Source organism: Setaria italica, chromosome VI, assembly GCF_000263155.2.
Source record: "Setaria italica strain Yugu1 chromosome VI, Setaria_italica_v2.0, whole genome shotgun sequence".
NCBI classification, from domain to species: Eukaryota; Viridiplantae; Streptophyta; class Magnoliopsida; order Poales; family Poaceae; genus Setaria; species Setaria italica.
The window spans coordinates 7980694-8007521 of NC_028455.1; the positions used below are offsets into that span (position 1 = coordinate 7980694).

A 26828-nucleotide genomic window follows, 5' to 3' on the forward strand; every position below is an offset into this window, starting at 1 on the left:
AGCTACGACAAGCATCGGGCCTATTCGGCTAGACTTATAAGTCGGCTGAAAAGCTGAAACGGCTGATTTGTTGTGAGAGAAAAACACTGTTCGGTGGCTGATAAGCTGAGAAAAGCATTGTTAGCTGCAGTACTCCAATAGTTCAATACAAACGTCGAGAGAGGGCAGCTTCAGATCGAGATACCCTATGCTTACTACCTCTCTTCTCTCTATTTATATCTATATATCATTATCTTTCCATGCAATGGTGTTTATTATTATTTGACATGTTAATCCATGTTTTAAGAGCTCTGGTAGGTCTCTTGTTTTTTTTAAGACGAGATGGAAATGAACAAATCCCAGCTGCTGTAAAGATATCTCCAGTTTATGCTTAGCTTTCATAGTTTTCATAGTAGAAGACCATGATCTTTTTGAACCACAATGTCGATTAAATTTACACCACTTGAAAAAAATACTAAACCTAGATGTGCACTAATAAGCAGTCCGTATGGTTGTACCTCAAAATCAAGTTTATTTTCTGGAGAAAAAGAGGCATTTGTTATTGTGGTTACTATTTATTTATATTCATAGTCCTTCCCTCTATCAAAATGATGTTTCAAAGTTTGGCTAACTATCTACCTTATGAATAATTATGATCGTTGACAGATCGATCATCATATGAAGAATGGCACGTGCGCTGTCATGTACTCCCTCCGTCCCAAATTATAGGTCGTTTTGACTTTATTAGATTCATAGACTTTGTTATGCACTTAGATATACCCTATGTCTAGATGCATAATAATATCTATGTATCTAGAAAAGTCAAAACGACCTATAATTTGGAACGGAGGGAGTACAGTTCTTCTTGTTGTAGTTAATACTATAATGCTTTGGTTCCAAGCATTGAGTAAATCCACATTATTCCACAACATTTATTAAGAACTATGTTTATAAACTAATAACTAGACTTTTCTGATTTCAGAACTCTGTTTATGAACCTATATACACATAAGTATATATCATAATGCATAAGGGCTTTCACTTTAAGATCCTACAGTGCACATTTATAAACCCCAATACATACGTCTTCATCATTTCATGTAACCATAAAAGCCGTAAATGAATGCTGGAAACAATAAATAAAGTGAAAATGATTGGAACATATATATACATATATACGCCTAGCTAAAGACCAGATGACCAAATAATATTTATTCCATTTCTAGTCGATTCATATGCTACAAAGGTCTGAATTTTCAAATAGAAATTGACATATCATTACACCCTCTATTCATGTGATGAACTGAATAATAGAGGAACATTGCATGGGACTAGAACTGCCTCATCCTACTCCATTACACCTTAACCCATGTCCCAGCCCAAATAATTAAGTCTCTACACATGCATATACATCCGTATTCATATATAGAATACGTGCTACTAAGCACGCATACAGGCATGAGAATGCTAGCTTAATTCTTGCCCTAGATCATGCCTGCATCATATGTGTGCGTGCATGCCCTCGGAAAGTCACTTGAAGTTTGTGCAAACCTTGGGTGATTCTAGGAGAGGGTTCCAGTCCCAAATCTTTTCCATGCTAGGAAAAGGAAGCAATGGACCTTGTGATGATGGCAAGGGCTGGTTAGGGTTTCCCTGGTTACTGTATGACCCAATTGCCCTACTCAGCTCATCTATGGGAATGGTTGCCATTGTAGTGGAGTTTGCATTAAGCAGGGCGTGTGTGGAAGAAGGCAGCAGCTGTGGGTTGGCGCCCTTCATGTGGTAGAGTGATGTACCGTCCTCCTCCGTCGACGTGGTGGAGCTAAGCGAGGCGGTTGACAGGAACGCCATTGATGTCTGAGGCGCCATTGTTGCTGCTGCTCGAGCTGCAGCTGATGATGCCATGATTGTGCCACTGTATGGCTTGTTCATGTGAGCTGATGATGAGTGGCCACCGTCGAACATTGGTGCCAAGCGTGGCGATGCTGACGTCCGGTGGTGCTTCTTTTCCATCGATGCTGCCGCCTTTGAGCCTGATGATCTTGTGTTGGTGGTGAGGTGAAAGTTGTCTTCAATCCCAGGACGTTTATACACTCGGCAAAGGGAAATCTCCTGCATATATAATATGAAGATGAATTGATCAAGATTAATCCAAAATGAAATTGGTGTTTGTAAACGCAGACAAGAACAATTAACGCATGCAGGAGAGACTACAAGTGTTCTTATCCATCCAGTGATTTGATCAAACATAGTACATACACCTGGTTATTGAAACAAAGGAAGTTTGCAGCCAGGAAAAAAAGAAGAAGAGAGATCACAAGTTATAACAAAACTTTGTTGCGTTATTGGAAAAAAAAATTCCAAGGGAAGCATGTTATCTTTCATGTTGCTCTAAATAAATAAAGATATATAACGAGTTCAAAGTATAATTAAATTTCCTTTTCAGCTGTGGATCATATATATGTTTCATTGCTTCTAGAGTTCCTACTACTATTGTTTTATAATAACCATGGAGTACATGTGTTTTCCCCTTTCGAGTAGTTAGTCATCCCAGGTTTCCACATCTTAAAAAGTAAGTTGTAAACTTTTTGCATATGAAGGATGCTGATGATGAATACTTCCAAAAAGGAGGAACAAGCCTTTCCAAAGGAAAAGTGAAGAAAAAGAGTCACCGATCTGTGAAAAAATTGGGGAGAACCTTTTTTTTCAAGCTTCCTCCAAGTACTGAAGAAAAAATTGAGATGCACCAGCTGCATGTGATGCAAATAGCCTAATTAACTGTGGAAAAAAATTGGGAAGGGCATGCATACGTAGATATCTAATTCTAATTAGCTAGGTTGAACCACAACCATATGGGGATCTTAGCTAGATCTTGCTCATGCAATAATTCTAGGGAGCACCTTTAACACTTTTGCGCAACAGTTTGCCTATACACATGATGCCAGCCGGCGATCACACGAACAGAAGCTAGCTAGCAATCATATCAACCCAACTTCCAAAAAGTGAGGGGAATTTTAAGTGGAAGCATCTTTCATAGAACACTTTATGCTTTTCAGGGATCTCAAAGAAAATTCAAAAACCAATCCAATTAAGGAAAACAAAAATATCCAATGATAGATGAACAAAATTTCTCAACGGAAAAAAGAAACATCTCTTCACATATTAGTAGATGGAAATTGCCCAACCTTTTGGTACCGGTCTGCCTCGCCATGAGGAAGGCGGTACTCGTTCATGATCCAGCTGCTCCTGAGACCCTTGGGCGCCTTCCCCACGTAGAACACCAGAGTCTTCTTCAGCCCGATGGAGCGGTTACCCTCAACGCGCACCATCCGATCTGCCCCTGTGGCCTTCCAGTAGCCCGACGGAGTGACCCGGTTCGGGCGGTCGCCGTTGCGGTACTTGCGGTCTCTCGGCACGTAGAAGAACCACTCCTTGTCCCCAATTGAAGCCAGAGCTGTTGGTTGTTTAAGTAGCGCATCCATGATGCATATATTAGTCACAAAAAAAAGCAAGCATCGCATGCAAGAAAAAAATTTAAAGTAAGCGAAAAAGCTAAAGGCTCACATGAAATCAAAACGAGTAAAGGGGGTCACATGCATGAAATCATGGCAGATCCCCATGTTTACTTATTGGTGCTAGCTTAGCAGGAGCTAGCTGGTAGCCGTCGTTCACATGCGTTGCTTACCGGGGAGATCCCACGGGTCGTAGCGGTAGAGGTCGACGAGGTTGATGAGCTCGATGTTGAAGCGCTTGCCCTCCACCCTCCGGCGGAGGTAGAAGTCGATGAGCTCCTCCTCCGTCGGGTGGAAGCGGAAGCCCGGCATCACCATGTCGTGCGCCTGCTGCTGTCCATCGTCGCCGCCGCCTGCGCCGCCGTGGTGTTGGTGTTGGTGGTGATCTCCTCCCATGGTCGACGGCGGCCTCGAGTCATTACCTCCCCTCCCGGCAGCCAGCCTTGCTTTATAGTAGAAGCAGGAGAAAGATGAGGAGGAGGAGGAGGAGGAGGACTAGTACAAGACGACGGCCAGCCCTAACTACACCCACACGCCACACAGAGAGGCAGATGGAGACCCAACTAGACAAGGGGACGGGGCGGCCGGCCTATACCGCTGCGGGGAGTGGTGTGGTCTCCTTCGGCCCTTGGACGAATGAGGGTGATTGGTGCAAGTGGTGGTACCATTGGTGTGGTGAAGTGAAGGGCCGGCTACGGGGAGGGAGAGAGATAAGAAAAGATTAGATGTCCACCTAATTAAAATTTATTAATTTAGACAGCACCAATTAAGATGAGGATCTGTCGATATGTGCCGGTATTAATGGCTGTTACTTTTAGCTTAGCTAGCTAGGTACATACCACGCCCAAGAGTATGAGAGAGAGAGAGAGAGAGATCACTGTGCCGTCTTGTAAAGTAGCCCTGGTAAAAAAGAGAGAACGATGTCGTTAGACTGCTAGGAGGTTCTTACACTGTAGTAGCAGTAGCTGCATGCTAGCTACAGTAGGAACTGGAAGAGGGGACCTCTCCAACGAAACCTCAGCGGTGGCCTATAAATTTGAGCAGTGCTGTGGTGCAGCTGATCAGCCTTCCTATATAATGGCATGTCCGGTTCAGCTATAAAAATGTTTCTACTGTTTGAGCGTGTAGCTAGAAGGAAGCCAGCTAGCTCAATCGACTGCACATCGGCGGAGTGGGACAGTGGCTGTGTTGCATGTGTGAGATAGATTCTCGTAGCAATTTTCCTGCTCATACAGAAGCACCAAATTCACATATTTATCTTGAAAAATCTCTCATAAAGGAAACATATTTTCAGTCCCAAAAAGATCATCTTCTTCACTGTTCATCTTTAAAAGGCCCTGCATATGCATTTCACAAGTTATTACAGGTGAAAATTCAAACCGTTTCACTCAAATGTTGTGTCTTTGTATCTTGTGGTACCGAAAAAAATTCAATAAATGTCAAAGAAATCTGACAAATATATACAAATACGATAGGTGCAGCAAAATTAAATAACTAATCAAGAGTAAATAGCAAAGTTTTGGATATTAAAAAAATTCTATGCCAATAAAGAGGTGCACTCGACCGGTGCAAGTTGTCCTCTTGTATATTCACGCGTGCATGTAAGCTATATTGGAATTTGGTCTGCAGGTAAGTACGTGTCTTGGCCTCGTGCTAGCTCCTCCTTTTATGCTTCAGCCGGCCGGCCGGCGTCCGACGACTCAAATCATCTCATGCTGGCCCAATTAATCCTTCAGCTGTTCCTGTCTACCTCAATAGATTTACACTTCTTGAAAAAACTAAACCTAGATGTGCACTAATAAGCAGTCCTTCTGATTTGATTGATCGCCCCCAGCTATGATCTTCTCCATGAATTATGTATGGGTGCGTACGTGATATATACGAGAGATTTTACGGTGCTTAGAAATCTTAAGAGCTGTCTATCGATCCAGATCGGATGGTTAAAAAGTAGAAGGAACCTATTACCTAGCATTGGTGGGTCAGGAACTATTTGTAAAAATAGAGCAAAGGATATATCTGTATTTTCATGACTCCCAGCGCCGTCGCATCACCCCCGGCGGACACGCTTACGCGTTCACGCTGCCCAGCCGACGCATCCCACCGCGTCCTCCTCCTCCAACCCTAGGATCTTGCGGAGCGTGAGCAGGTCTCGGATGCAGCGCGCGGACGACGTCGAGGCGGAGCCGCCGCCGTCGGAGGAGGCCTCGGCGGCGGCGTCGAGGCCGGCGTTGCCAAGGACAGCGTACATGGTGCCTCGAGAGTCGGCGAGGAGGCTGCAGTCATTATAATTCTAATTCTACCAAATAACCAGACATTGACTTGTATAATCAGCAGTCTCTTAGATCGATTACAAAAAAAGCAGTCTCTTAGATACTCTACAAGGGATGTATAAGTGAAAATGGTTTAATTTAACTGGATATACGTACAATCAATCCGAACAATTTTTAATAATGAGTGGCCCACAGTTTTGATGCTTCCCACTATTTTTCCTTGAATGACCGACTGTTTTTCTAGTGTAATTTGCTTCTTTCCTAACAGTTTTATCAAATCCCCCACAATGTAATCCCCCACAAACTCATTTCTCACGGTTATGGTATCTAGTTATTCAAATGTGCTAAAAACCGTTGGCCATTTGTAAAGACACTGTTGGAAAAAGTAGTATTCTTGTAGTGCTCGCAAGAGTTTTTATTTTTGTAGGAGGGCAATTAAGAGTTGTAAGGGATGTAATCGCCACCTCTAATCCTCTCCGATTTCCACCAAACTAACAAAAGTCCTTGAAGGGAAGAAATTCTTCGCTCTGGGAAGAAATTCTTTTTGCAAGCAAACATGAGAGTATTGTTCCAATAACAATATTAAGCACATACAGAAAATAATCTTTACTCCAGGAACAGCATCAAGACCCGCACCATTTCAAATACTAGGTGAAATTAATTGAGGAGCTAGCATTTGACCATATTTTTGAAAATTTCAACACTTCACATTTTTGCCCGATATGTACACCCTTATATATCTACACACACACACACATGCAGTAGTTAGGGTTTGGGTATGCATAATTTTGCCTGTTTATGGACACAAGTCGGCATTTATACCTAGGATGTCCTTGTGGGGAAGTCTTGCCATGCATGCCGGTAATTTAAGGCATGTGCCGCTGTTTGCTCCAGCTAGTGCACCGTAGCACAATTAACAAGAGTACAACACCTGTCAGTGTGTAGTAGCAGTGTCCTTGCGAGGGTTTTGGGGGAGGTTAGAACATCTCCATAATCTCTGTTGTACGAGCATGCATCACTGTGATCAGTCAAGGGATACCCGTGACTTGTACTCATGCGCATCTGTTTGTCGGTCTGTGCGGCTGCATCCGTTGTGCATCGGCAAGGGAAGAATTTCAGTAGCATATGTGCAACTGTGTGCAAAAAAATGCTGTCTAGCTAGAGAGATGAATATCAACTTACTATATCATGAGTCGGACGTATACTTTTCGAATAGATAGAGATTGCAAAAGCCTATTGCTACACAAAGTTTGGTACAACCCCACCCCAGGGGCTTTTTGATAATGCTCATCAGCCATGAGCTGATACAGTGCGTCCATCCATATCGATTTTCCATTCGCGCACTCTCACAATGCAAATGCGATCTTACAATTCGATCGATATAAAGTTCCTTAGGTAGCTAAAGGATCATCCCTTGATGTCGGAATAAGGAATTGTCGTTATTCATGCAATCCTGGATGGGTAGTTTTCAAAGCACATGCATCTTAACATGATCATGAGATCGATGAATAGTTCCGTCGTCACTAGTTGGATCTTTTTTTTCAACCCCCTCACTTTTTTCTCAATTGTCGTATCAATATATAATTCCCCACACTAAGAGGTGTAAAGGAGTAGTAAAAATAATGGAAGGTAAACGGAGTGCGCCTAGATTAGGAATGTATGTTGACATCCTATATATGTTGACTATTACAGTCCAATCAGATGTCTAGAAACGTATGTAAATGACAACTGGACAAGAAAAAGGAAGAAGAACAGGAAGCCCCTCATTCAAATTAAATAGATGCATGAATGATCATCTCTTGAACTATATATTCATGTACAATTCTACGGTCTTCCGATTATTGATAGGGACTACATTCTTGTTTAGTTTTACGCCAAACATGGGTCTAAATGAAAGACAGTTCTTCTATAAACTTTTGGAGGATTCCCTACCTTACATCAGGCTTCCTGAAAGAACCAATAATCATGAACATATTTTCATGATAAGAGCTTCCCTTTAACCTACCAGCTATAGGCTCTTTATTTGTCTCTCTTTGTCAAGCTAACATTTTCTTTTGACTTATTAATACCTTGTGCTAGCACATAGATTATGTCATCTAAGATTAATAAAACCATGAGACAAAAATGTTTCCTTCCCAACAGTCAGACCGTTTCCAAAATATGTTGGCATCAAAGCTAAAGTCAAGTAATGTAGTATAATATGTTCGATCTCAACAACGATACTATCATAGGGTATATATGTAGCTGTGGTATCTTTCATACTACTTATGTATTCACCTTAAAGTTGTTCTTTGTTACAGCTATATGAAGGCTAGATGCATGCATTCTTTTTTTTTAAGTAATAGGTCTTCATAACTGTACTTTCTTAAAACAGGGGGAATATATATAGCTGATTTGCAAGCATATAAAGTTGCAAAATTAAAAAAAAATCAGTTCACCACAGGAAAATAGCACATAACCCGCATTGTTGATCGAGCAAGTTGCATACGAATCACAAGCTAGATCGAAGGCATTAATGGACGATAAATTCTTGTTCCTTCTTCCACATGATGCACCTTTCAAATTGAATTCGTCAAGCGGACTCCATACGGCAAGAACAGTCGCCACTCGGTTATGATATGCTAGGAAACACGTATGCGAAAAAAATAAATGGGTGGCGTAGATTTACTAGATCTCTATAGATTGTTTAGCAAATATCCAGAAAAAAATTTGATCCTTGGAAATTTAATTGATTTGTTTGACAAACCATAAATGTGTATGAAAAGTTCAATGAATGTGCCAATACTTTGACTGATTGAATAAGATGGCATAGTTATCTTCATTTACCTGTGATTGATCGACATTAGTTACCTAGCAATTGCACCGTAAAATCGATCTGTGGATAACTGTTAGCCTTACTTGGTTATCTTCTCTCTCTTTTTTTTTACAAAATTGTGGGGATCAATTCAAGAAAATAACCAGAAATGATATGATCATGACAAAAATATATAGGAGGTAGCATGTATGGACCAGATTTAGCAATTCTTTATCTGCAGATAATTTTATATGTACTAGTCATCAGAAATATGTCGTCATCTTTGATGTTTCGTAATTCATAATTGTATGTGTGTAAAAAGAAGCAATTAGCTAAGAAAAGTGTACTACTCCTACAACACTTGATAATTGCAGCTTAATTGTACGCAAGGAAAGTGTGCAGTCATGCATGAGCAGTTTCTCCATTTGATGTGTACAAGTATCAAACTACGTTCGCGCCTAACTTTGTTTTCTGCACATCTTCCAGCTTCCACCACTGCACCGCACCATGATTCCAGCTCTTACTAGCTTGGAAAAGCATCATCTGTAATACCTGCAGAAAATTAAAGAGACGTGGCATTGTGTTGCGTTCTTCTTTTTACATGCCAGATTGCAGCATGAAATGAAGAAGCCATGCACCAGAGGTCGCCGACGATGGAATACACAGGAGCAGCGGCTGGCCGGCCGATCAGTCGGTGGGGGCAATTTAGTGAGTTCGGTGAACGGGTCCCACATGCAAAGCAAGCATAGGAGGGAGACGCCTGCTTGCTTTTAATGCGGCACCGCATGGCGCATGGAAGAACCAAGCAGGGATGCCCTAGCGATCAGGAAGGCTGTTCCTATTGGTCCCCCATTGATGGATCGTCCCCAGTCTCATCGCGCATCCATCTCTCACTGTCACCTCTTCTTCTTCCTTTTTTTCTCAGTTCTTCTCCCATCCGCTGGAGGTTGATCCAGTCTAAGCGTGGTCTTAGCAGCTTGTTAGGACCTGGCCAGCCAATTGACCTTGTACTGTATTACCTTGTGAATAAATTTCACCTTTTGTAAGTTCCAGATGTTACGAGTCGTAGGAGCCAAATAAAAGAGAGCAACCGTACCGTAGTCAACAGAGAGATTTGAAGAAAACAGCTAGCCTCCACCCGTACCCAGCAGTAGTAGAAGCTAGCAATGAGCTAGAATATGAGAACGATCCACTAGAGAACAGGTACAGTGCTGCTTCAGTTGTGCATGGCACATGGTTAGTTTAGCGTGCATGTAAAGATCAAATGAAATGGTGCACTGAATTTGTGCGTCCCATGCATGAGGAAGAGACTCTGACATATATTCCCTAGCTTCGTATAGAAGAAAATCGAGGAAGAGCACTCTCATTTGGTGGTACAGTTGCTCAATAGATGGAAGAGACGGCAATATATTTAAAAAAAGCATCTTGATGCTAAATAACTGTGGTAACTCCTAGTCCAAATTATGGCACAATCGATTTAGAGTAAAACACGACATATAAGAATGGACATATCAATTCTAGTAAGCCGACTACATTATTGTCTGAAACTATTCAAGTACTACAACCATTCTAGTGCGTTGGATGGGCTGGCCACAGAATAAGCTATTCTATGGCCGACCATAGAGTATACTCCACACACACACATATATATTCAGGAGGAGACTTGGATTATATTCAGGGTTCTGTTAGGCTGTTGGGATAACCACACTACGACTGCTTGTCACTGATAGTGGAAGGACATTAATTTCAACAAGCACCAAAATCAGCCTAAGATCGTCGCAACATAATCAAAGAAGGAAACATATGCATCATAGAGATAATCACAACAACAACACATGCATTGACCATAAGCACCAATTTCAACGTAGAAACCCCAAAATCGCGGTAAAACCCACAGGACCAAGCAGCCACCCAAATATCCAGATAGCACTACAAGGTCATATACATCAGTACTTTACCATCTTAGACAACAACATAAATATTTGGGGGCAAACAATCGATTAAAGGCAACAGTATTGCGGATCTGAAGCCTCACGCGACGCTGAGAACGGATCTTTCTAACTTTCTTCCAAGATCTTATCCACAATCAACTTCTTCTTCCTATCTTCTCCCTCTTTCTCTCCGTTTCAAGGGGATTTTTCCTTTTCTTGAACCCAATTACAACGTATGTCAAAGTTGTTGTTGGCATGCTCATTAGAAACTCAATACTTAAGATTTCTTAATATGGGCTGCAACTCACTTGCAAATCTGGGGGGCAGGGGGGCTAGAGGGAGGCTGGGGTGGTGCTCGGTGAGTGGGTGTGGCGTGGGGCTAAAAAAAAGAGGTAAAGAAAAAATACTATCTGATGGATCCAATGCTTAGGGATCATATCGACTGTATCCGATTATTTTTCTCAACCAAGGAAGATATGTGCTTCACTAAAAAGTTAACACATTGTGAGTTGGACTATTGGAGTAGGTTTTTCGATGGGGCTGTGTAGAGCCCACTCGAGTAGTATTTTTTGCCTAATTCACGCTCGAATTTATAGCCATCCATACATTCGATCCAATGGTGCAGATTTATCCCTTTCCTCAGCACTATCTTCTCCAAGGCACACGTGTGTAGCTCGCCTACCGCCACCGAGCAACTTCCCTACACCTTCCTCGACACCGGAGATCGACTCTGGTGGTGAGCCCCAGCCCCCCTCCGTTGATCGTGGTATCACATTTTCCAACTTTAGTAAGCTTCTAAGTTCGTTCCCCATTGAAAACCCTAACCTCTGAGCTCACCAAACCTCTTTAGAGATAAATAAGATGAGTTGAGTAGCATGAAGAGAAAATTCGGATGTCAGGGACACCAAAATGCTCGGCCGGGTATGAGATTTAGCTTTTCACCTTTTCGTTCGATCATCCGGTCACCACCGACGACCTTGATCACGAACGAACTGGCCGCGGTCGCGACGCGCTTGACAGGCCGACCGGCCGGTCAAGCTGGTGATCGCTGGAGAGTCCATCAAGTGTGGCGGTCCAGTTGGTGCACGCGCCGCGCCGCTGCCACGCGTGCCTAGCTATAGCTCGCCTCGTTTACTAGCTCCGTCATTTCTTTTTTACTCTGCATGCGCGGCCTGCAGCAGCTGCCGCCGTCCGCTTAGAGCAGGCCCACATACGCCAAGCACGTCAGCACTGCTGCTGACATGGTAGAGAGAGGGTAGGAGAGTGAAGGGGGCGCTACATCCGTCGATCAGCGCAACGAGTTCCGATGCAGGTCATGGGTCCCGTGCGTGTGCATGCAAGGATGGTTGTGAGAGAGATGACCGGTGGGTGGGATTGGTGGTGGGCCAGGGAAAGATTAAAAAATTTAATGTGATGTACCAAGAAACAAGTTGTTGTATACATGCTTGTCTACATAAACTGATGTGTCAATTCTTAGAGATAAGTGCTTGTCTCTTTTATTGGTCTTGCTCTTAATTGCATTGCGTGCTGTCAACCTACGTGTACGACCTTGCTAGCAAATAGAATGCTTTGAATAGTATATACTACTGTTATACGATCCCCATATGAACAATGCGCGTGTGTCGACTGCAGGGAATCCAACATTAAAGGAGGTGTTTGGTTCGTGAAGAGGTAAAGTAATCAATTTACAGGCGTTAAGCGATACCGTTACGTATGTTTGTTTCAACCTCCTCCGTAATTTAATTACCCGAAATCAGATATCGGCCCAATTACAGTCCCATTACGTCCCTCCCTACCCGGTATCACATCGCAATACCGCTCACCGATGCCGCCCCTTTCTTTTCCCCTTATGTTGTCCCTCTCTTTTCCCCAGACGCTGCTCCTCCGCCCGTGCGCTGCCCTTGCCACTCCTCCGCGCGAGCAGCTTCGCTGGCGACCACACGCACCATGGTGAGCCCTTGCTCCTTCCCCCTCTCACTCCCTCTCTTCCTCGTCCACATACCCATAGAAGTTTCTCTCATAACCCTAACCCTAGCCTCGGTTCTTTTTCAAAGGCTGTAGAAAGATCCGAGGGAAAGAAAACACAAGGACGGGAGGAGGAGGAGAAGCTCATCCGCCATCCGTTTTACTGACGGGAAGATCAACGTGCACCACCAATACTCCTCCCTTGGTGAGTTTTGCCTATCTTCCTCCTCATGTAAGATATCCTCCTCTTTCTTCGATGACTCTGAATTCCCCTTGTTTGATCTAGTTCTGTGTCGATCGATTTCTTGAATCAATGTATTGTTGATGATGTGGTTGATAACTCGAGATGGATCTATGGATTGTATGTTCTTTACAATTAATTCTGATTTTTTTTTGCTTCTGTTCATGAATACAGTGTGCAGTTAATCACTTCTTGTCCTTGACTTGAATCAGATTCCTAATTTTGCATCACTGCTCCAATTATAGATGTTAATTTGCAATCTAGTACAACTGAACTCGTATACTTGTGTGTCAAGATACTTCATAATAGAGGAATAGATCTTTGTTGGTAAATTAGATGTTAGGTTGTTCTTTTTTCTTTTTCTCATCGGAGCAGATACGACAAAAGCTAAGCTAGCGGTGGACGTCAAGTCAACGGAAGGTGCCAAGTCGAAAGAGGCAGCAGGATTGAAATCTGTCGGCATGGTCCCGAAGCGAAGCTGGATCGGGTTGGCGAGGTAGTCCTTCATGCTCTCACGGAAGACAACGTCGGGGCGGGATGCCATCATGCCTACTGGGGAGGATCCCACAATCACCCCTACATGGCGCACCAACTGTCAGATTTATAAGCCCGGTAGTCCACCAGGAGGTTACCCAAGTGGTTGATTTGTAGGTGGAGGTGATTGTGAAACCAAGAACTCGAAGGTGATCGCGAGAATACAAGGGACACAAGGGTTTTAGACAAGTTCGGACCTTTGGAGAGTAATACTGTAACACCTGCCATTTTAGTCATCAAAGTGACTTTGAAGAATTGAAAGCAATTCGAGAAGAAAAGAAAAAGGAATTGGCCGAAAATCAAATTCGGGGCAAATTTGACCGAAATTTGAATTTTGAATTTGAAATTCAGAAAAATTCGGCAAAAATATGGAATAAAGGTGAAAGAGTGATTAGAACTCAAGGATCCAAATTTTGGACAAGAATTGGTTCTAATACTTCAAAAGGATCAAAGAAAAGAAATGGAAATTCAAATGTACTGTTCACCATCCGGCAATAGGAATTCAGAACAAAAAAACAGCACTAGAGTCCATTTTGGAAATTCATTTCTGCTGAATTTTTCAAATAAGTGGATCTAAACAACTATACCATGTTAAAGTATGGACTTTGGACTCCTAGATTTGGGTGTTGTTGATCAGGAATAGCAGAGGGAACTATTTCAAATGAGGGCTTAAAGTCAGCATCTCGTCACTGTAATTGCATCACTGAAAATGACTAAGTCTGAAACAGCAGTGTGTGGCCAACTTTGAAATGGATTTCAGAGGAATGTAGATCAAAAGAGGTAGGTGTTTTTGGGCAAAATGGAAACCTTGAAGATGGTAGAACACAATTGGGTAGAAGTTGGACTACAGAAAGAGAATTTGGACCACCGAAATGATTCACTAAGTCGGGCAAATAACCACCTCGAGTAACTGACGAACTGAATACCGGTTTCAATGAAGTTCAGACAAACACAAGAAACAATTCAAAATTCGACTATGGTTTGATATTTATCTCGGGTCAGAGCTAAAATAAAATTTGAAGAGTTCAAGTTTATCTACAACTTCGGTTAAGACACATGTGTACCGTTGGATTGAAAATCAACCGCAATTTAGCTCTGAAGTTCGGGCGTCAGAAGAAAAGGAGGGAAACGATGACAGAGCCGAGCTCGACGTGTCGCCGCCGCCGCTCTCGGTCGCTCGCTAGCGCAACGGCTACGCCACCTCCTTACCACGCAAGCCTATGAATAGGCCACGGTGTCGCCCATGCGTGCGGTAAGCCGTTCATATATTTACCGTTCCCGCGCCGCCGTTTCTACCGCTGCCTTTTACCGCCGCCAGCGCCTCTGTCCAAGCCACCGCCGCCGAGCAAATTCCACCACCACCACACCACAGCTCCCGTCGATTCCCTCCGTCCACACCTTCGCCCACACCCCACCAGCAACCCTAGCAGCTTGTTGTCCGGCTTCTCCGCCGGCACGCCATAAACCGCCGCCGTTTCTGTCCGCCGTCGCCGCGCCTCCCGCTCACGGTGAGCACCCCCTTGCGCTTGTTCTCTTCCTTCTTGGGTAGTCTTAGGCAGGTCCTTAGGATACTAGGATGGTGTAGCCATAGTCGTTGGGGTAGTTTGCGCCGTTGTCGTGCGTAGCTGCGACCGGCCGTAGGTGCCGCCGCCCGCCGCCGTGGAGGGGATGGCTCCGGCCATCTCCCGAGGAGCTGTTGCCGCGCGCGGGTGCGCGAAGGTATAGAGGTGCTGTCCTGACCTAGTCCCGCCGCCGGTAGGGCGCCGGCCGGCGAGTCGCGCCGCCCCCTGTCGCGCGCGCGCGTTTTGGCGGGAGGAGGAAGAAGCGTCTGGAGCCTTGGGCCCGCGCGTCAGTGGGAAAGGAGAGGAGGAAGAGAAGGCCGGGTGCGCGGGCGTCTGTTGGGCCGGCACTTCGGAGGCCCAAGAAGCCGGGGGCGGACGGCCGTGTGAGAAAAGGGGCCGGAGGCCAGGAAGGAAAAGCAGGCCGCGCTGCGGGAAAAGAGAAAAAGAAAAGAGGGCCGTTGGGCCGTCGCGGGTGATAAGAGGAGAAAGGAAGAAAGGAATCAGCCCAGTAGGGCCCGTCCGGGAGAGAGAAGGCCGGCGGGTAAAAAGGAATAGGAGAAGGAGTGGGTCCACGCCGTGGGCCCAGTGCAAGTAAGAGGGGGTAGAGTTGAGCCGCGTGAGAAAAGTTACCCGGGGGTATTTTTCGGGAAAATTAGATTTCCTTTATAGAATAATTAGTTTAAATCCGAATTTCACCATTTAAATCACAGAAATTTCTAGGAGTGTCCAAAATTAGTGAAACCAATTTTGTTAGGCTTGTTTTATTTTCCTTTATGCATTAAAATTTTTACACCCTAGAAAAATAATAAAAATTTGGGTATTTATATAATGCCTTTCTTTTAAGGTAATTAAATAAATACTTAATCTTTATAAAATGCATAAAATATGAAATAACATTTTCATAATTACAAATTATTCTCAACTCATATGAAATTAGGTTTTTAAGTTAGAAAATAATTATAACCTTTTCCAAAAATAAAAGAAAAACCTTAAGTAGGGTTAAGTAAGAAAATAAAATTGTGGGCTAATCTTTTGAGGTTTTTGTGTGTTGGCTTGCAACTTTATCATGATAAATTATATAGTCCTTGTTGGCTTGCAACTTTATCATGAAGGAAAGTTGTATAGTCTTTTATTCAAAAATTTGCATTCCTAACCCCTGCATGTGTTGTGCTATAGATCCCGAAGCACCAGAAGGAGATTATTTGGAATTTTCAAAAAGATCTTCGGAGTTCGAAGAAGTTTTTGAATTGGTCCCCTGCGAGGCCAACCCGTCGGACAATACTAACTTTTTAAGCGAACAAGGCAAGCTCCGGTGCATTTATACCTATCTATTTTGGAGTTATTATTTCATGTGTCCAATTATCGGTTATTTGCTATATGTATGCACTAAGTCTAGAGTTGCTTGAAACCTATTCTTGTGTATGATCATGCCTTGTTTTAAGGACATCTTTGCCACTTGTTCAAACCTTTAGTAGATAACCCAAGTCTAGAATTGCTTAGTTGCTTACATACTTGGTTTACCAACCTTAAGGAAAACTTTTGAGTCATACATGTTACTTATGGAAAGATAACTTGGAAATTGGGAAGCGGACAGAAGCTAGAGATGTAGTTCTGTCTGCTAGATTAATTTGGTTAAGGCCCGATTCGTTGTCTTAACCTTGATCAAGTGATAAGCATCTGATCACTTACTGGGTATGGGACCAGTAAAGCCCAGTAGGTTAGTAAACTCTCTGATCGGGAATACTTCGTACCCGCGCTTGACGTGCTGGAGATTGGCAGGGGCGTAGCCTGAAACTCACATGGTGATCGGGCCAGACGTGGGGTCCCATGTGAGGGTGCGTCCCTGGGTCCGGGTAGTCTTATTCCCAATCATTTATTTTGCTAATCGAAAGGTCGTTACGTACGACCTGGACAGTCGTATAAAACTGGTGATCAGGGTACTCTCCTGCAGGATGTAAACTGATCCGGATCGCCGCAATTCTCGGTTATGAATGCACTTGATCACTATTGAGCATCGTAGTATAATTCATGAATGACATATCTTTCTGATAATGTTTGATGTATGACTTAATATCTATTGTTGTGTTTACTTTCTTCTCATCATTTAGAATGGTTAGGTAATAACTTAACCTAAATAAAAGATAAAACTAAGGCATCACTTATAGCAAGCTTTTTCGGCAAAAATGTATCAGCCAAGTACACCAAAAGCTATCATATACTTCCAAAGACTTGCTGAGTACCCCGTACTCAGGGTTATCCCTTGTGGCTATCTTTCAGAAGCACCGCAGGAGTCTACCGAAGAGGAAGCCCCGAAGCTCTAGGGTATTGTTATGAGTCTCACAATACCCTTAGAAGAAGTTTTTAACTGCTCATCTCCTCCTGAATCATTTATGTTTTAAGTCTTAGAACTCCGCCTAACACTGCACTGTTAAGTTTGCTTCAATCTATGTTCTGTAATAACTCGTACCTTTTATATGTATGTAAAAATGTAATATTTGTTGATGCTATCCCATCGCGGATACTATCCTGATGTATGGCTATGAGACACAACGTGGATCTTTCGAGGAGTCCTAGGGACACTCGACAGACGACCGGACTTATACTGTTTTAAGTGCGTTTCGGATAATTGCTGCGTCGGCAGCAATTAGGCGCATTTAAACCAGTTTAAGTCGGACGGTTCCGCCACAAATACCCTACGTCATGTATGCTTGATGGCTTGTATTGCTTGAGAATTTCTATGTCCTCGGGAGGCGTCCCCAGCCACCTTATATAGGCTAACAACCTAGGGTTACATGTCAGTTTGAATCTAATCTACTTGGTTGTTACATGAAAGGCAATCTGAGTCAGATTACAATACTGCAATATTTGGGCTGATTTGAATCGCCCAGACGAGCCCACTTGTCAGATCCGGCCAGTATCCTAGTCGGTGGGGACCCATAGGGTACCCATATCCCTCATGGTTAAACTAAACATGCTCGATATGGTCAGCTGAGAGCCACTGGTAGTACCATAGTATGCTTTGTTTTCGTATTGTGAGTGAAATCGGGATAACGGTAGCTCCCCATTGGTTAATGTAAGGATAGCTCATGCATCTTTGTTTGACGGAATTAAAGTAAGTTACATTCTCTCTCAGCACTCGGCACTTCAATAAAAATAGACAACATTGCAGACACATGTTTCCTATAGTATTACTCGAAACAGTTTTTCCTAGCCCCGGCTAAATAGGCACGAGACATGATTAGTGATGTCAGCAAAACAGTTTGCCATGGTGAGATTCTGTTTAACTTATTGAAGGTCAATGGTGTTACTCGGTTCGGCACAAAGATAATCGCTATTTTCCAAAAAAAAAAACAATCCTTAAGCCTAGACAAATATTCAGTGCATGCTTTGCATTCAAGAGCTGATCCTACGGCAATGTCATTCACAATTCTTTAGCTGAGGCTTCTCAGAGAAGTAGTAAAGAACTATGATATCTGTTCCCGTGACCAGTTGCTTAGTGATATGTTTAGTGATATGTGTCACTTTGCTATCTTGTTTCGGATGTTTATTTACTACCATAATTCAGATGCTTGCTCTTTCACAAGAATTCAGTCAAGATTACAGTTATATCATGCCAATATATTCTAATATATGTAGTTGTATGTTTGCAATTTAAGGATGCTAATCTTGGGCAGAAATATTCAATCAACTAATGATAATGGAAGTACATCTTGTTGAACATTGTTGATGAATCGATATACCATTATTTTCAGAAAAAAAATAACACCTCATACCTTAACTTGTCACCATTTTTGTAGATGAGAGAAGAAGATAGAAGGTGGAACTAGATCGGTAATCAAGCGATAACGAATCTTAAGTTCAAAAGGGTGCTGATCATGCTTGCTGTCTTCCATTTGAAATGTCTCATTTTACCTGTCTCCTTGGTTAGCTTTCAGTCTATGTTGAATACCTTTTTACATCATGAGGCTGCAAATTTTGTATTAGTTAAACCTCCTTGTATTATATGCTACAGCATATAGAGATATGCTAGTTGCTATGTCTGGTCTCATGAATAGTTGTTAAATTTGAAATTTATCTTCCAATGAGTTGGAAACTAAATAGTTGTAACGGTATCTAATACCGTTACATTGTCCAAATAAACAAATCCTGTAAACAGCGATCCATTTACAGTCGCGTTACGTTACCAGTGCGGCAACTAAACACCTGGCAAAACTTCTATAAAAAAAACAACTTCTCCTCGACGAGGCCTACCGGCCTGCGGGGCGCTGGGTTTTTTCCACCCCGAAATCCACACTTGTGTACGAAAGGCCCACTCCACTACTGTCCGGCCGCCGAGCCCATCATTGACTTCGCGGGGCGCCGGGCTGCCGCGCGCTGCGTAGGTAGAGTAGCAGCAGTTGCCGCAAGACCACCATCCCTAGCCTCCCACATGTTGGGCTGGGCCGTCCGTGCGCTGCTCGGCCTCGCCACGTCCAGCAGCGCCGCCGATCACTCCATCACTGACTGCTGAGGTCGTCGTGCACTTTACGTGCAAGCACTCGCATCTCGGAGCCCAAGGCAGCACAGACCTCCAAAGCCGGAGTGCAATCTACTCCAGCTATCCCTTTTCCGCGTCGTAAGCTAGCCGCCGTAGCTTCCTACGATCCGGACGAAGAAGCCACACACGGCTTCACGCCGCCTCCATTCTAGCTGCATTGTCTGGTGATCTCTGGTCCAGAGCAGCAGCGCGTCGGCGAGCGAAAGGGATCGTACCATGGAGGCCGCCGACCTCCTCGACGGGAACGGGAAGAACAAGCCGCCGCCGCAGCCCAGGCGGCGGCGGTGGTACTGCAGCACGACGGCGGTCACGCTGCTCATGTTCCTGCTCACCAACACCGTCTCCATCGTCGTCTCCTCGGGCGCCGGCCCCTCCCTCCTCCGCCGCTACAAGCCCTCCACCATCCGCCTCTGGGACGGCTCTGCCGCGCTCCTCGCCGACCTCAACGCCACGCAGGCCGACCTCGCCGCCAGCCGCGCCGAGCTCGCGGGACTCTACGCCCGCGTCGGCACCGCCAACGAGCTCCTCCGCACCCTGCTCGACTCCATGGCCGCGCGGGACGCCGCGGACATCGTCGCCATCGCCGGCGGATGGAAGCGAGAGCCCTCCGGCGAGCTGAAGCTGGCCGTCGGACCACATAACACGTCCATGACCGCCGGACACGGCCGGAACGCCACCGGCGAGGCGGCGACGGCGGTGTTCCCGGCTCTGGGCCACGGGTGCGTCCGCGTCCAGGACGACCTCGAGCGATACATGAACTACACTCCCGGTGGGGAGTGCCCGTCCGACGAGGCGCTGGCGCACCGGCTGATGCGCAGCGGTTGCGAGCCCCTAACGCGGCGCCGGTGCCGCGCGCCGTCGCCCAAGGGGTACCGGCAACCGTCGCCGCTGCCGACGAGCCTCTGGGTCACGCCACCGGACACCAGCGTGCTCTGGGACGCGTACTACCCGTGCAAGAACTACTCGTGCCTGGCGAGCTCCCGCGGCGTCGACCTCCGCCGCGTCGGCCGGGAGAAGGCCCGGTGGGCGCGCGACGACGGCGCGCTGTCCTACTCCATCGCCACCGTGCTCGCGACCCGCCCCAACGGCACGGTGCGCGTCGGCCTCGACCTCGCCGGCGGCGGGTCCTCCTACTCCCCCGGCACGTTCGCGGCGCGGATGCTGGATCACGGGGTCACCGTGGTGACCGCGGCCGTGAGCGCCGCCGCGCCGCTCAACAGCTTCGTCGCGTCGCGGGGGCTCATCTCCGTGCACGTCACCGCCGCGCACCGGCTGCCCTTCTTCGACCGCACGCTCGACATCGTGCACGCGGCGGCGGGTGGCCTCGGCGACGGCGGCGGATCGAGGGTCCCCGCCGACGTGATGCTGGAGTTCGCGCTGTTCGACGTGTACAGGGTGCTGAGGCCCGGGGGCCTGTTCTGGCTCGACCACTTCCCCTGCCCCGGGGCGCAGCTCAACGCGACGGTGGCGCCAATGCTTGGTCGCGTCGGGTTCAAGAAGCTCCGGTGGAACACCGGCCGGGGGAAGGAGAAGGACCAGTGGTACGTCTCGGCGCTGTTGGAGAAGCCCATGGCATAAGAAAATTGTGGGTTTTTTTCTCATAGGAAACTAGTGGTTGTAATAATCCTGTAATGTTCTTCTTGCTTGATTCCTGCTTGTCTCTCTGGCATTTTGCACGATATCATATTGTTCTGCTTTCACTTCACATTCATTTTCTCTCCCAATAGTTTGGTGATCTTATCAAGGAAGATAGCAATTTTTTAGAGCATTTCTCCTTCTCCCAAAGGCTATCGGCCCAAGGCCTTAAAGGAAAATCGCAAACGGTTCAAGCCCATTAATAATTTTCCCGTAGCTAGTTTGGCCCACAAACTAACTGAAGGAACGGCCCATCAAAAGGCCCAAACAGCTCGGCGCACTCCGTTGTTCGTCTCCGCTCCGGTTCACGACCGCCGCAGCCTCCGCCGCCGCACGCCACCATCAGACACCGCAGCCACCACCGGCGGCCGCACAATTTGACACCCAGCTCGCGAAGGCGAACCATAAGCCCTAGCCGTCCCCCTCCCGCCCGGATGACCCCGAGCCGCGGCGGCGCGGAATGGAGGTGCCCCGGAGAAGCTCGACGCCCTCGCGGGCTGGTTCGCGCAGTCCCTCTCCCTCGACGCCGCCACTCGCCGCGCCGCTGAGCAGATCCTCTGCTCCGCGGAGTCCTCCCCGGGCTTAGCGCTCGCGCTCCTCGGCCTCGCCGCCTCCCTGCGGCACGACCTCCAGGCCCGTATTTTTATAATGGGTGCTCGGAAGTGATTGCTGTGGCTGAGCTGCAGCTGAGGCTGCGGCAGAAAGCCTGAAGCGACTACAGTGCTGCTGCAAGCCTGCAGCTGCTTGTAGCAGCAGCTACAGCTGCTAAGCTGCATCCAATTTTTTGACATGGAGTATCAGCTGATCAACTGGCTGTGAAGCAACTGGTGCTTGAGCTACAGCCGAGCAGCTGGACTGTGCAGCTGCAGCTGCAGCTGCTGGTGAAACAGTCTCATTTCCTCGCAAAGGAACACCCCACAGATCTAAACTAAAAACCTCTCGCTGGACCCTCCTCTTGACCGGCAAGGTTGCAAAGCCTCAACTTTGAAGAACTGATGTGCTGCTTGCAAAGAAGGGCTGCCCCCATCAAAAATTCCCTTTGTTGCTAGTAAGTAAAATCCTTTTCTTTGGGCTTTCCTTACTTTTTTTATATGATTTATTCACCAATCAGCGAAGCTCTTTTCATTCCTTATTGGAACTATGCTAGCGTTGGTAAGAATGTGCTGCACCGTTTCTTCCTCTTGATCCATTGATATATTGTTGGGGAAATTAGAAAACTGTCAAAACTCCTCTCATGTCCCTTGTCTAGTATCATTGATTCATTGTAGCATTTGTTAGATGCCAATTGATTCTGATCTCTCTCAAGTGAGGGTAGGGTCCCACGTGTCATTGGGACAATCATAGTATTTTCACAAAGCATAGTTCCTTTTCCTCTTGAAAATTTGGTCCTAACCTTTGATTTTGCATTTTGGCTCCTGCATCCTACGTAGTTTCTTTTAAAATAAAATTTCAGGTGGGGATGGTGATTAAGAAGAGCAGCGAAACAGCTAGCCGAGCAACAACATACAGGGGCAGAGAGGCACATTGCTGAAGCACAGAACATGTCATGTAACACTTCATTTCTTGCTTGTTTTATTTTTTGCACAGATCGCCGACAATAGTTTGGCCCTTTTTCGACCCCAGCAACTAGCTATGCTTCATCAGAATTCAGTACTCGTCTGAAACTCTGGTGATCTTGGCCAAGCAGTTGTCCACCGGCCTGGGGTGGGGCAGGTACCTCACCCGGCAGCTGGGGTTCGTCCTCGTCAGCCTGCCAAAGCAAAGCCCAACAAATCATTTAAGAGAAACATGCATTATTCAGATAAGGTGTCATATGAACAAAGCCAAAAAAAAAACACCTGTAGTTTCTTCATCTAAACGGTAAACCCTGAATGAAAGAAGTTACCTGTAACCGAGGAGGAAATGGTGGAGGAAGACGGAGATCTCCAGCTTGGCGAGATCGTTGCCGGGGCAGAGCCTTGCGCCGAGGCCGAAGGGGAGGAATGTGCCGGCTCTCGGCGAGTGGCCCTGAAAGGAAACAAGAGTATGAAGATTGTTTGAGCTTCATCAGGCCATGATCTGATTGGTGATGCTTCTAGGATCGATTTATTCAGAATGGCAACAGTGTCTCTGTTGCTGCTGGTACAGTACCTCCCATCTTGAAGGGTTGAACTTCTTGGGGTCAGGGTACACTTGAGGGTCCATGTGCACGCTCCGGTACCACAGCTGAACCTTCCAGCCCTTGGGGATCAGGTACCCTGTTAGAAAAATGCACACGGTGTTTCAGTGGATTCCAGATACAAAAATGTGAGGCTAATTCTGAAACTCACCGTTCACAAAGACATCTTTGGTCGCCTGACGGAAGGACACGAACGAGATGTTGACGAACCGCAGCGTCTCGTCGATCACCTTCAGATACATAGGAGTTCATCAGTACAGTATAATGTTGCTGGTTGGTTGCATTGTACTGTCAAAGAATGGAATCTGGTGCGCTCAAAGTCACTGCTGCGTGAGCTGAATATAATGCATTTAATTTGCTACAAAGAAAACGTTACCTGTGAGAGGTACCCCATCTTCCTGAAGTCCCTCAGCGTCAGCCCCTGCTGCGTCGGTGGAATGCTCCTCATGATCGCCTCCTGCTCTGCCTGGAAGAAAAGAAGCCGCATCAACCAAACTGATCTCCAAATAATGTCGTCTGAGCTGAAAAGATTCAACCTTTTTCAGCACGATTATAAATCCAGTACGGCATACCTTGGCCTTTGCAAAGATGTCGGGATTCTCCTGCAGGAACACGGTGGCCCACATGGTGATGTGGCCGGAGGACTCGTGGCCGGCGTTGAGGTACATGATGAGGATGTCGATGATCTCGTCGTCGTCCAGCCTCCGCCCGTGCTCGTCCTCCACCTCGATCAGCCGGTCCATCATGTCCACGCTGCTGGACCGCGTGAACCCCTTGGCCGTCGCCGCCCGCCTCTCGTCCAGCACGCCCTGCAGCACGGAGACCAGCCTCCGGCGAGCCCCCAGCGCCCGCCGGTACGCGAACCCGGGCAGGTTGATGGCCATGGCGCGCATCCCGTAGTTGAGGTCCGTGTAGCTCCGCTCCAGCGCGTGCATGGTGGCGTCGTCGGCGCCGCCCAGGAAGATCTGCACGATGATCTTGAACGTCATCCGGCGGAGCTCCGTCAGGAACTCGACCTCACCGCCGTCGGCGCACTCGCCGGACCACGCGCGCAGGGACGACGTCACGGTGCGGTCGATGAAGGGAAGGTACGCGGTGAGCGCGTCGAAGCCGTTGATGGGCGCGGCGGTGAGCTTGCGCAGGCGGCGGTGCTCGTCGTAGGGCATGGCCACGAACGACTTGGGCCCGATGAGCGCCACCGTGGCCTTGGGCCACCCGGTGACGAAGCCGTCGTCGTCCATGAGCACCTGCTTGCACGCCTCCGGCGTCGTCACCAGGATCGTCGGGCTGCTGAACATGAAAGCTCGGTACACGCCAGTGCGGCCAAACCTGCATGCCAAATTGCCAAAAATCAGGAGTCAGGGCAACTGATGAGCTCTCGTCAGAGTACTGATCAAAGATCAACACCAGACTCCAGAATGATCGAACTTGCGAACATGCATTCTGAAACAGGTCATGTCCTAGATGCAAACATTTTGCACAGAAAATCATACTTGGATGCTCACCATTCATTAGCATTGCACAAAACATGAGGTTATGAGTGAATTGCAAGAGCTAGCAGAGCCAGGAACTCGTTTTCTTTGTTACAGGAATTTCTCAAAAATTGGTTGAATTCAAATTTTTGTACTGGAAATTTCAATCCCTGGGGAAAAGGGGGGGGGGGGGGGGGGGGGGGGCGCCCCCCACCCCCCCCTGGTGATTTGTAAATCAGCAGGCAGAATATATTAAGTCTTGTCGAGATGCATTCCACATAATGCCTTCATTTCTGTAGTGTTTCAGCCTTTCAGGGCAAAAGACAACATACAGATTGCGGCAAAGCTCTGAAGAAGAAGAATATTTGCATTTTTAACACAGATACTACCCAAAGAGAGCCGCAGCACATATTCGCGCATGAATTAAATAGTGCTCAGCAAATCACCATCAGTTGAAACTCAACAGATCACCTGAGTATTCATATCATTTATGAAATCACTTTGGACGGACCGACGCCCGTCGACGACAATGAAGAATCGACAGAGACAAATTTGGATGGCACCAAACCAAACACCTGTCTTACTAGCAAAGACGATTCCTACACTACAGCATATGGATCAAACAACAGATTAAAACTTTTCTTTTACAGGGAAAAGGATAGATAGGATAAGCAAAGCAGCTGCCTTTTTGACAGCATATGGATGGGGAATCAGGGACGCGATGGGGTAGGTGCCAAGCAGGGCATATCAATCACCCGGTGTTTTGTTATCAGCAGAGCAGAGGGCATTAGCATTTATCGACGAAGGTTTTGGCCATTGCCAAAGATGGAATCTGCTCTGAATGCAGGCATGGGAGAGTGGTGGAGGTGTTGGAAATGGAAATCAATCAGTCAGACATCTCCTTTTGGGCAGTGGGGGCAGCGCCAGCAAGCATTCCCTAGCTCCTCCTCCATGCATCTGATCAGATCAGATCAGACGAGCCATCACTGACTGACTGGATGACTGTGCATGTTTCTGAACTTACGGCAGCAGCCTGACAGAATCGTTGAAAGTGATTCACTGACTGCTGGAGGTGATATGCAGGCGTGCGTAGCAGTAGGATATCGTGGCGTCATCAGGGCGCACAGAGAACTGAAGACAGAAACAGGTTGGAGAAAATAAAAAGGAGAGAGATGATGATCTTGAAGCCACACTTTGTGTGTACGTGTGCCTGTTTGAGGTCCAGGGGACAGGTTGAAGAGTCATCCCTCCTGTTGTTTGTGCTTGCAGGTGATGGATGTCTTTTGGTGCATACCTAAAAGCATCCATTTGATTGCACTACTACAGTAGACTTGTAGAGAGAGGGAGAGAGACAGATATTGCAAGGACAAGAACATTTCGTTCATGCCCCAACACCAACAGGAATTGATGTACAATGTTGTTCTTGGCGGCCAAACCAAACCGCAACAATCTCGCAGTAATTCGTCAGGAGTAGAGTGTGGATAGCAACTCCTGTCTGAAGAGGAATAGAGGATGGCTTTGGCATTGGCGAGAGAGAGAAAGAGAGGGAGGGAGGGAGAGGGCGGTTACTGGAATGGAGGAAACTGACCGTCGGATGAAGGAGGCGACGAAGGCGTCGGGCTTGCCGGACTTGAAGGCGCGGAGGAAGGCCCACATGGCGCCGACGACGGGCCAGCCCATCTCCCCCGGCGGCAGCCGCGCCCGCCTCGCCGCGCCCAGCGCCGCCTCCCTGTACCACCCGTGGAGCCTCCGCGCCCCGGCGTCGAGGAGGAAGAAGAGGAGCAACGCGCCGACGACGGCCGCCACCACCGGCGCCCACCACATCGCCGGTGGGCTCGCCACGCCATCGCCCACACCCACGGCCATCTCCGGCACGGTTCCCGTGCGGCGCCGCTCGCGCAAGCAACGCAAACTCTGGGAGCGCACACCGTCGAGGCGGAAGCGACGAGAGAACTCACAAGGATGGCGAAGAGGCCGGAGTGAAACCGTCGCTGGGTCCGCGTGCCGCTCGCTCTCTATAAACCCATGAACCGTAGTAGTAGGGGCTGTGCGGGCCCACAGGTACACGTCGGCGCACGGTGGACCAGGCACACGCATGGCTTGTGTACACAAGCTCTCGCTCGGAGCACAACAATATCTTATCATTAAATCCTCAAAAATAAGAGAAAATATTAGACTTTTTCTTAGAAGAAAAGGTTACATTTTGTTAGAGAAGTTAAATTCTGTTGAGCAACGTGA

At 46.8% G+C, this 26828-nt stretch overlaps 3 protein-coding genes across 3 annotated transcripts; 1 reads left to right on the forward strand and 2 right to left on the reverse strand.

Moving 5' to 3' along the window:
- Positions 1–1165: 1165 nt before the first annotated feature.
- On the reverse strand, positions 1166–4164 carry LOC101752485 (NAC domain-containing protein 35). Its single transcript, XM_004972956.4, has 3 exons — positions 3665–4164; positions 3165–3433; positions 1166–2091 (listed from the first exon to the last, which is right to left on the reverse strand). The coding sequence occupies exons 1-3, from the start codon at positions 3885–3887 to the stop codon at positions 1510–1512; spliced, it is 1074 nt and encodes a 357-aa protein (XP_004973013.1). The 5' UTR covers positions 3888–4164; the 3' UTR covers positions 1166–1509.
- A 15252-nt stretch (positions 4165–19416) lies between these two features.
- On the forward strand, positions 19417–21004 carry LOC101758976. Its single transcript, XM_004972971.3, has one exon. It carries the CDS (start codon positions 19542–19544, stop codon positions 20901–20903), a length of 1362 nt encoding a protein of 453 aa, XP_004973028.1. The 5' UTR covers positions 19417–19541; the 3' UTR covers positions 20904–21004.
- Positions 21005–22488: 1484 nt separating this feature from the next.
- On the reverse strand, positions 22489–26595 carry LOC101759375 (cytochrome P450 88A1). Its single transcript, XM_004972972.2, has 7 exons — positions 26179–26595; positions 23691–24447; positions 23495–23584; positions 23270–23348; positions 23091–23197; positions 22846–22967; positions 22489–22710 (listed from the first exon to the last, which is right to left on the reverse strand). The coding sequence occupies exons 1-7, from the start codon at positions 26454–26456 to the stop codon at positions 22608–22610; spliced, it is 1536 nt and encodes a 511-aa protein (XP_004973029.1). The 5' UTR covers positions 26457–26595; the 3' UTR covers positions 22489–22607.
- Between the last annotated feature and the right edge of the window lie 233 nt (positions 26596–26828).

What these genes read in the sequence shown, in the direction of transcription:
- LOC101752485 (XM_004972956.4), bottom strand. Translation starts at nt 3,887, where the DNA reads ATGGGAGGAGATCACCACCAACACCAACACCACGGCGGCGCAGGCGGC. An exon ending in CGACCCGTGGGATCTCCCCG is followed by an intron (nt 3,434 to 3,664) that starts GTAAGCAACGCA and finishes AACAACCAACAG; the next exon opens with CTCTGGCTTCAATTGGGGAC. An exon ending in AGGCAGACCGGTACCAAAAG is followed by an intron (nt 2,092 to 3,164) that starts GTTGGGCAATTT and finishes TTATATATGCAG; the next exon opens with GAGATTTCCCTTTGCCGAGT.
- LOC101758976 (XM_004972971.3), top strand. Translation starts at nt 19,542, where the DNA reads ATGGAGGCCGCCGACCTCCTCGACGGGAACGGGAAGAACAAGCCGCCG.
- LOC101759375 (XM_004972972.2), bottom strand. Translation starts at nt 26,456, where the DNA reads ATGGCCGTGGGTGTGGGCGATGGCGTGGCGAGCCCACCGGCGATGTGG. An exon ending in AGATGGGGTACCTCTCACAG is followed by an intron (nt 23,349 to 23,494) that starts GTAACGTTTTCT and finishes ATGTATCTGAAG; the next exon opens with GTGATCGACGAGACGCTGCG. An exon ending in TCAACCCTTCAAGATGGGAG is followed by an intron (nt 22,968 to 23,090) that starts GTACTGTACCAG and finishes GTTTCCTTTCAG; the next exon opens with GGCCACTCGCCGAGAGCCGG.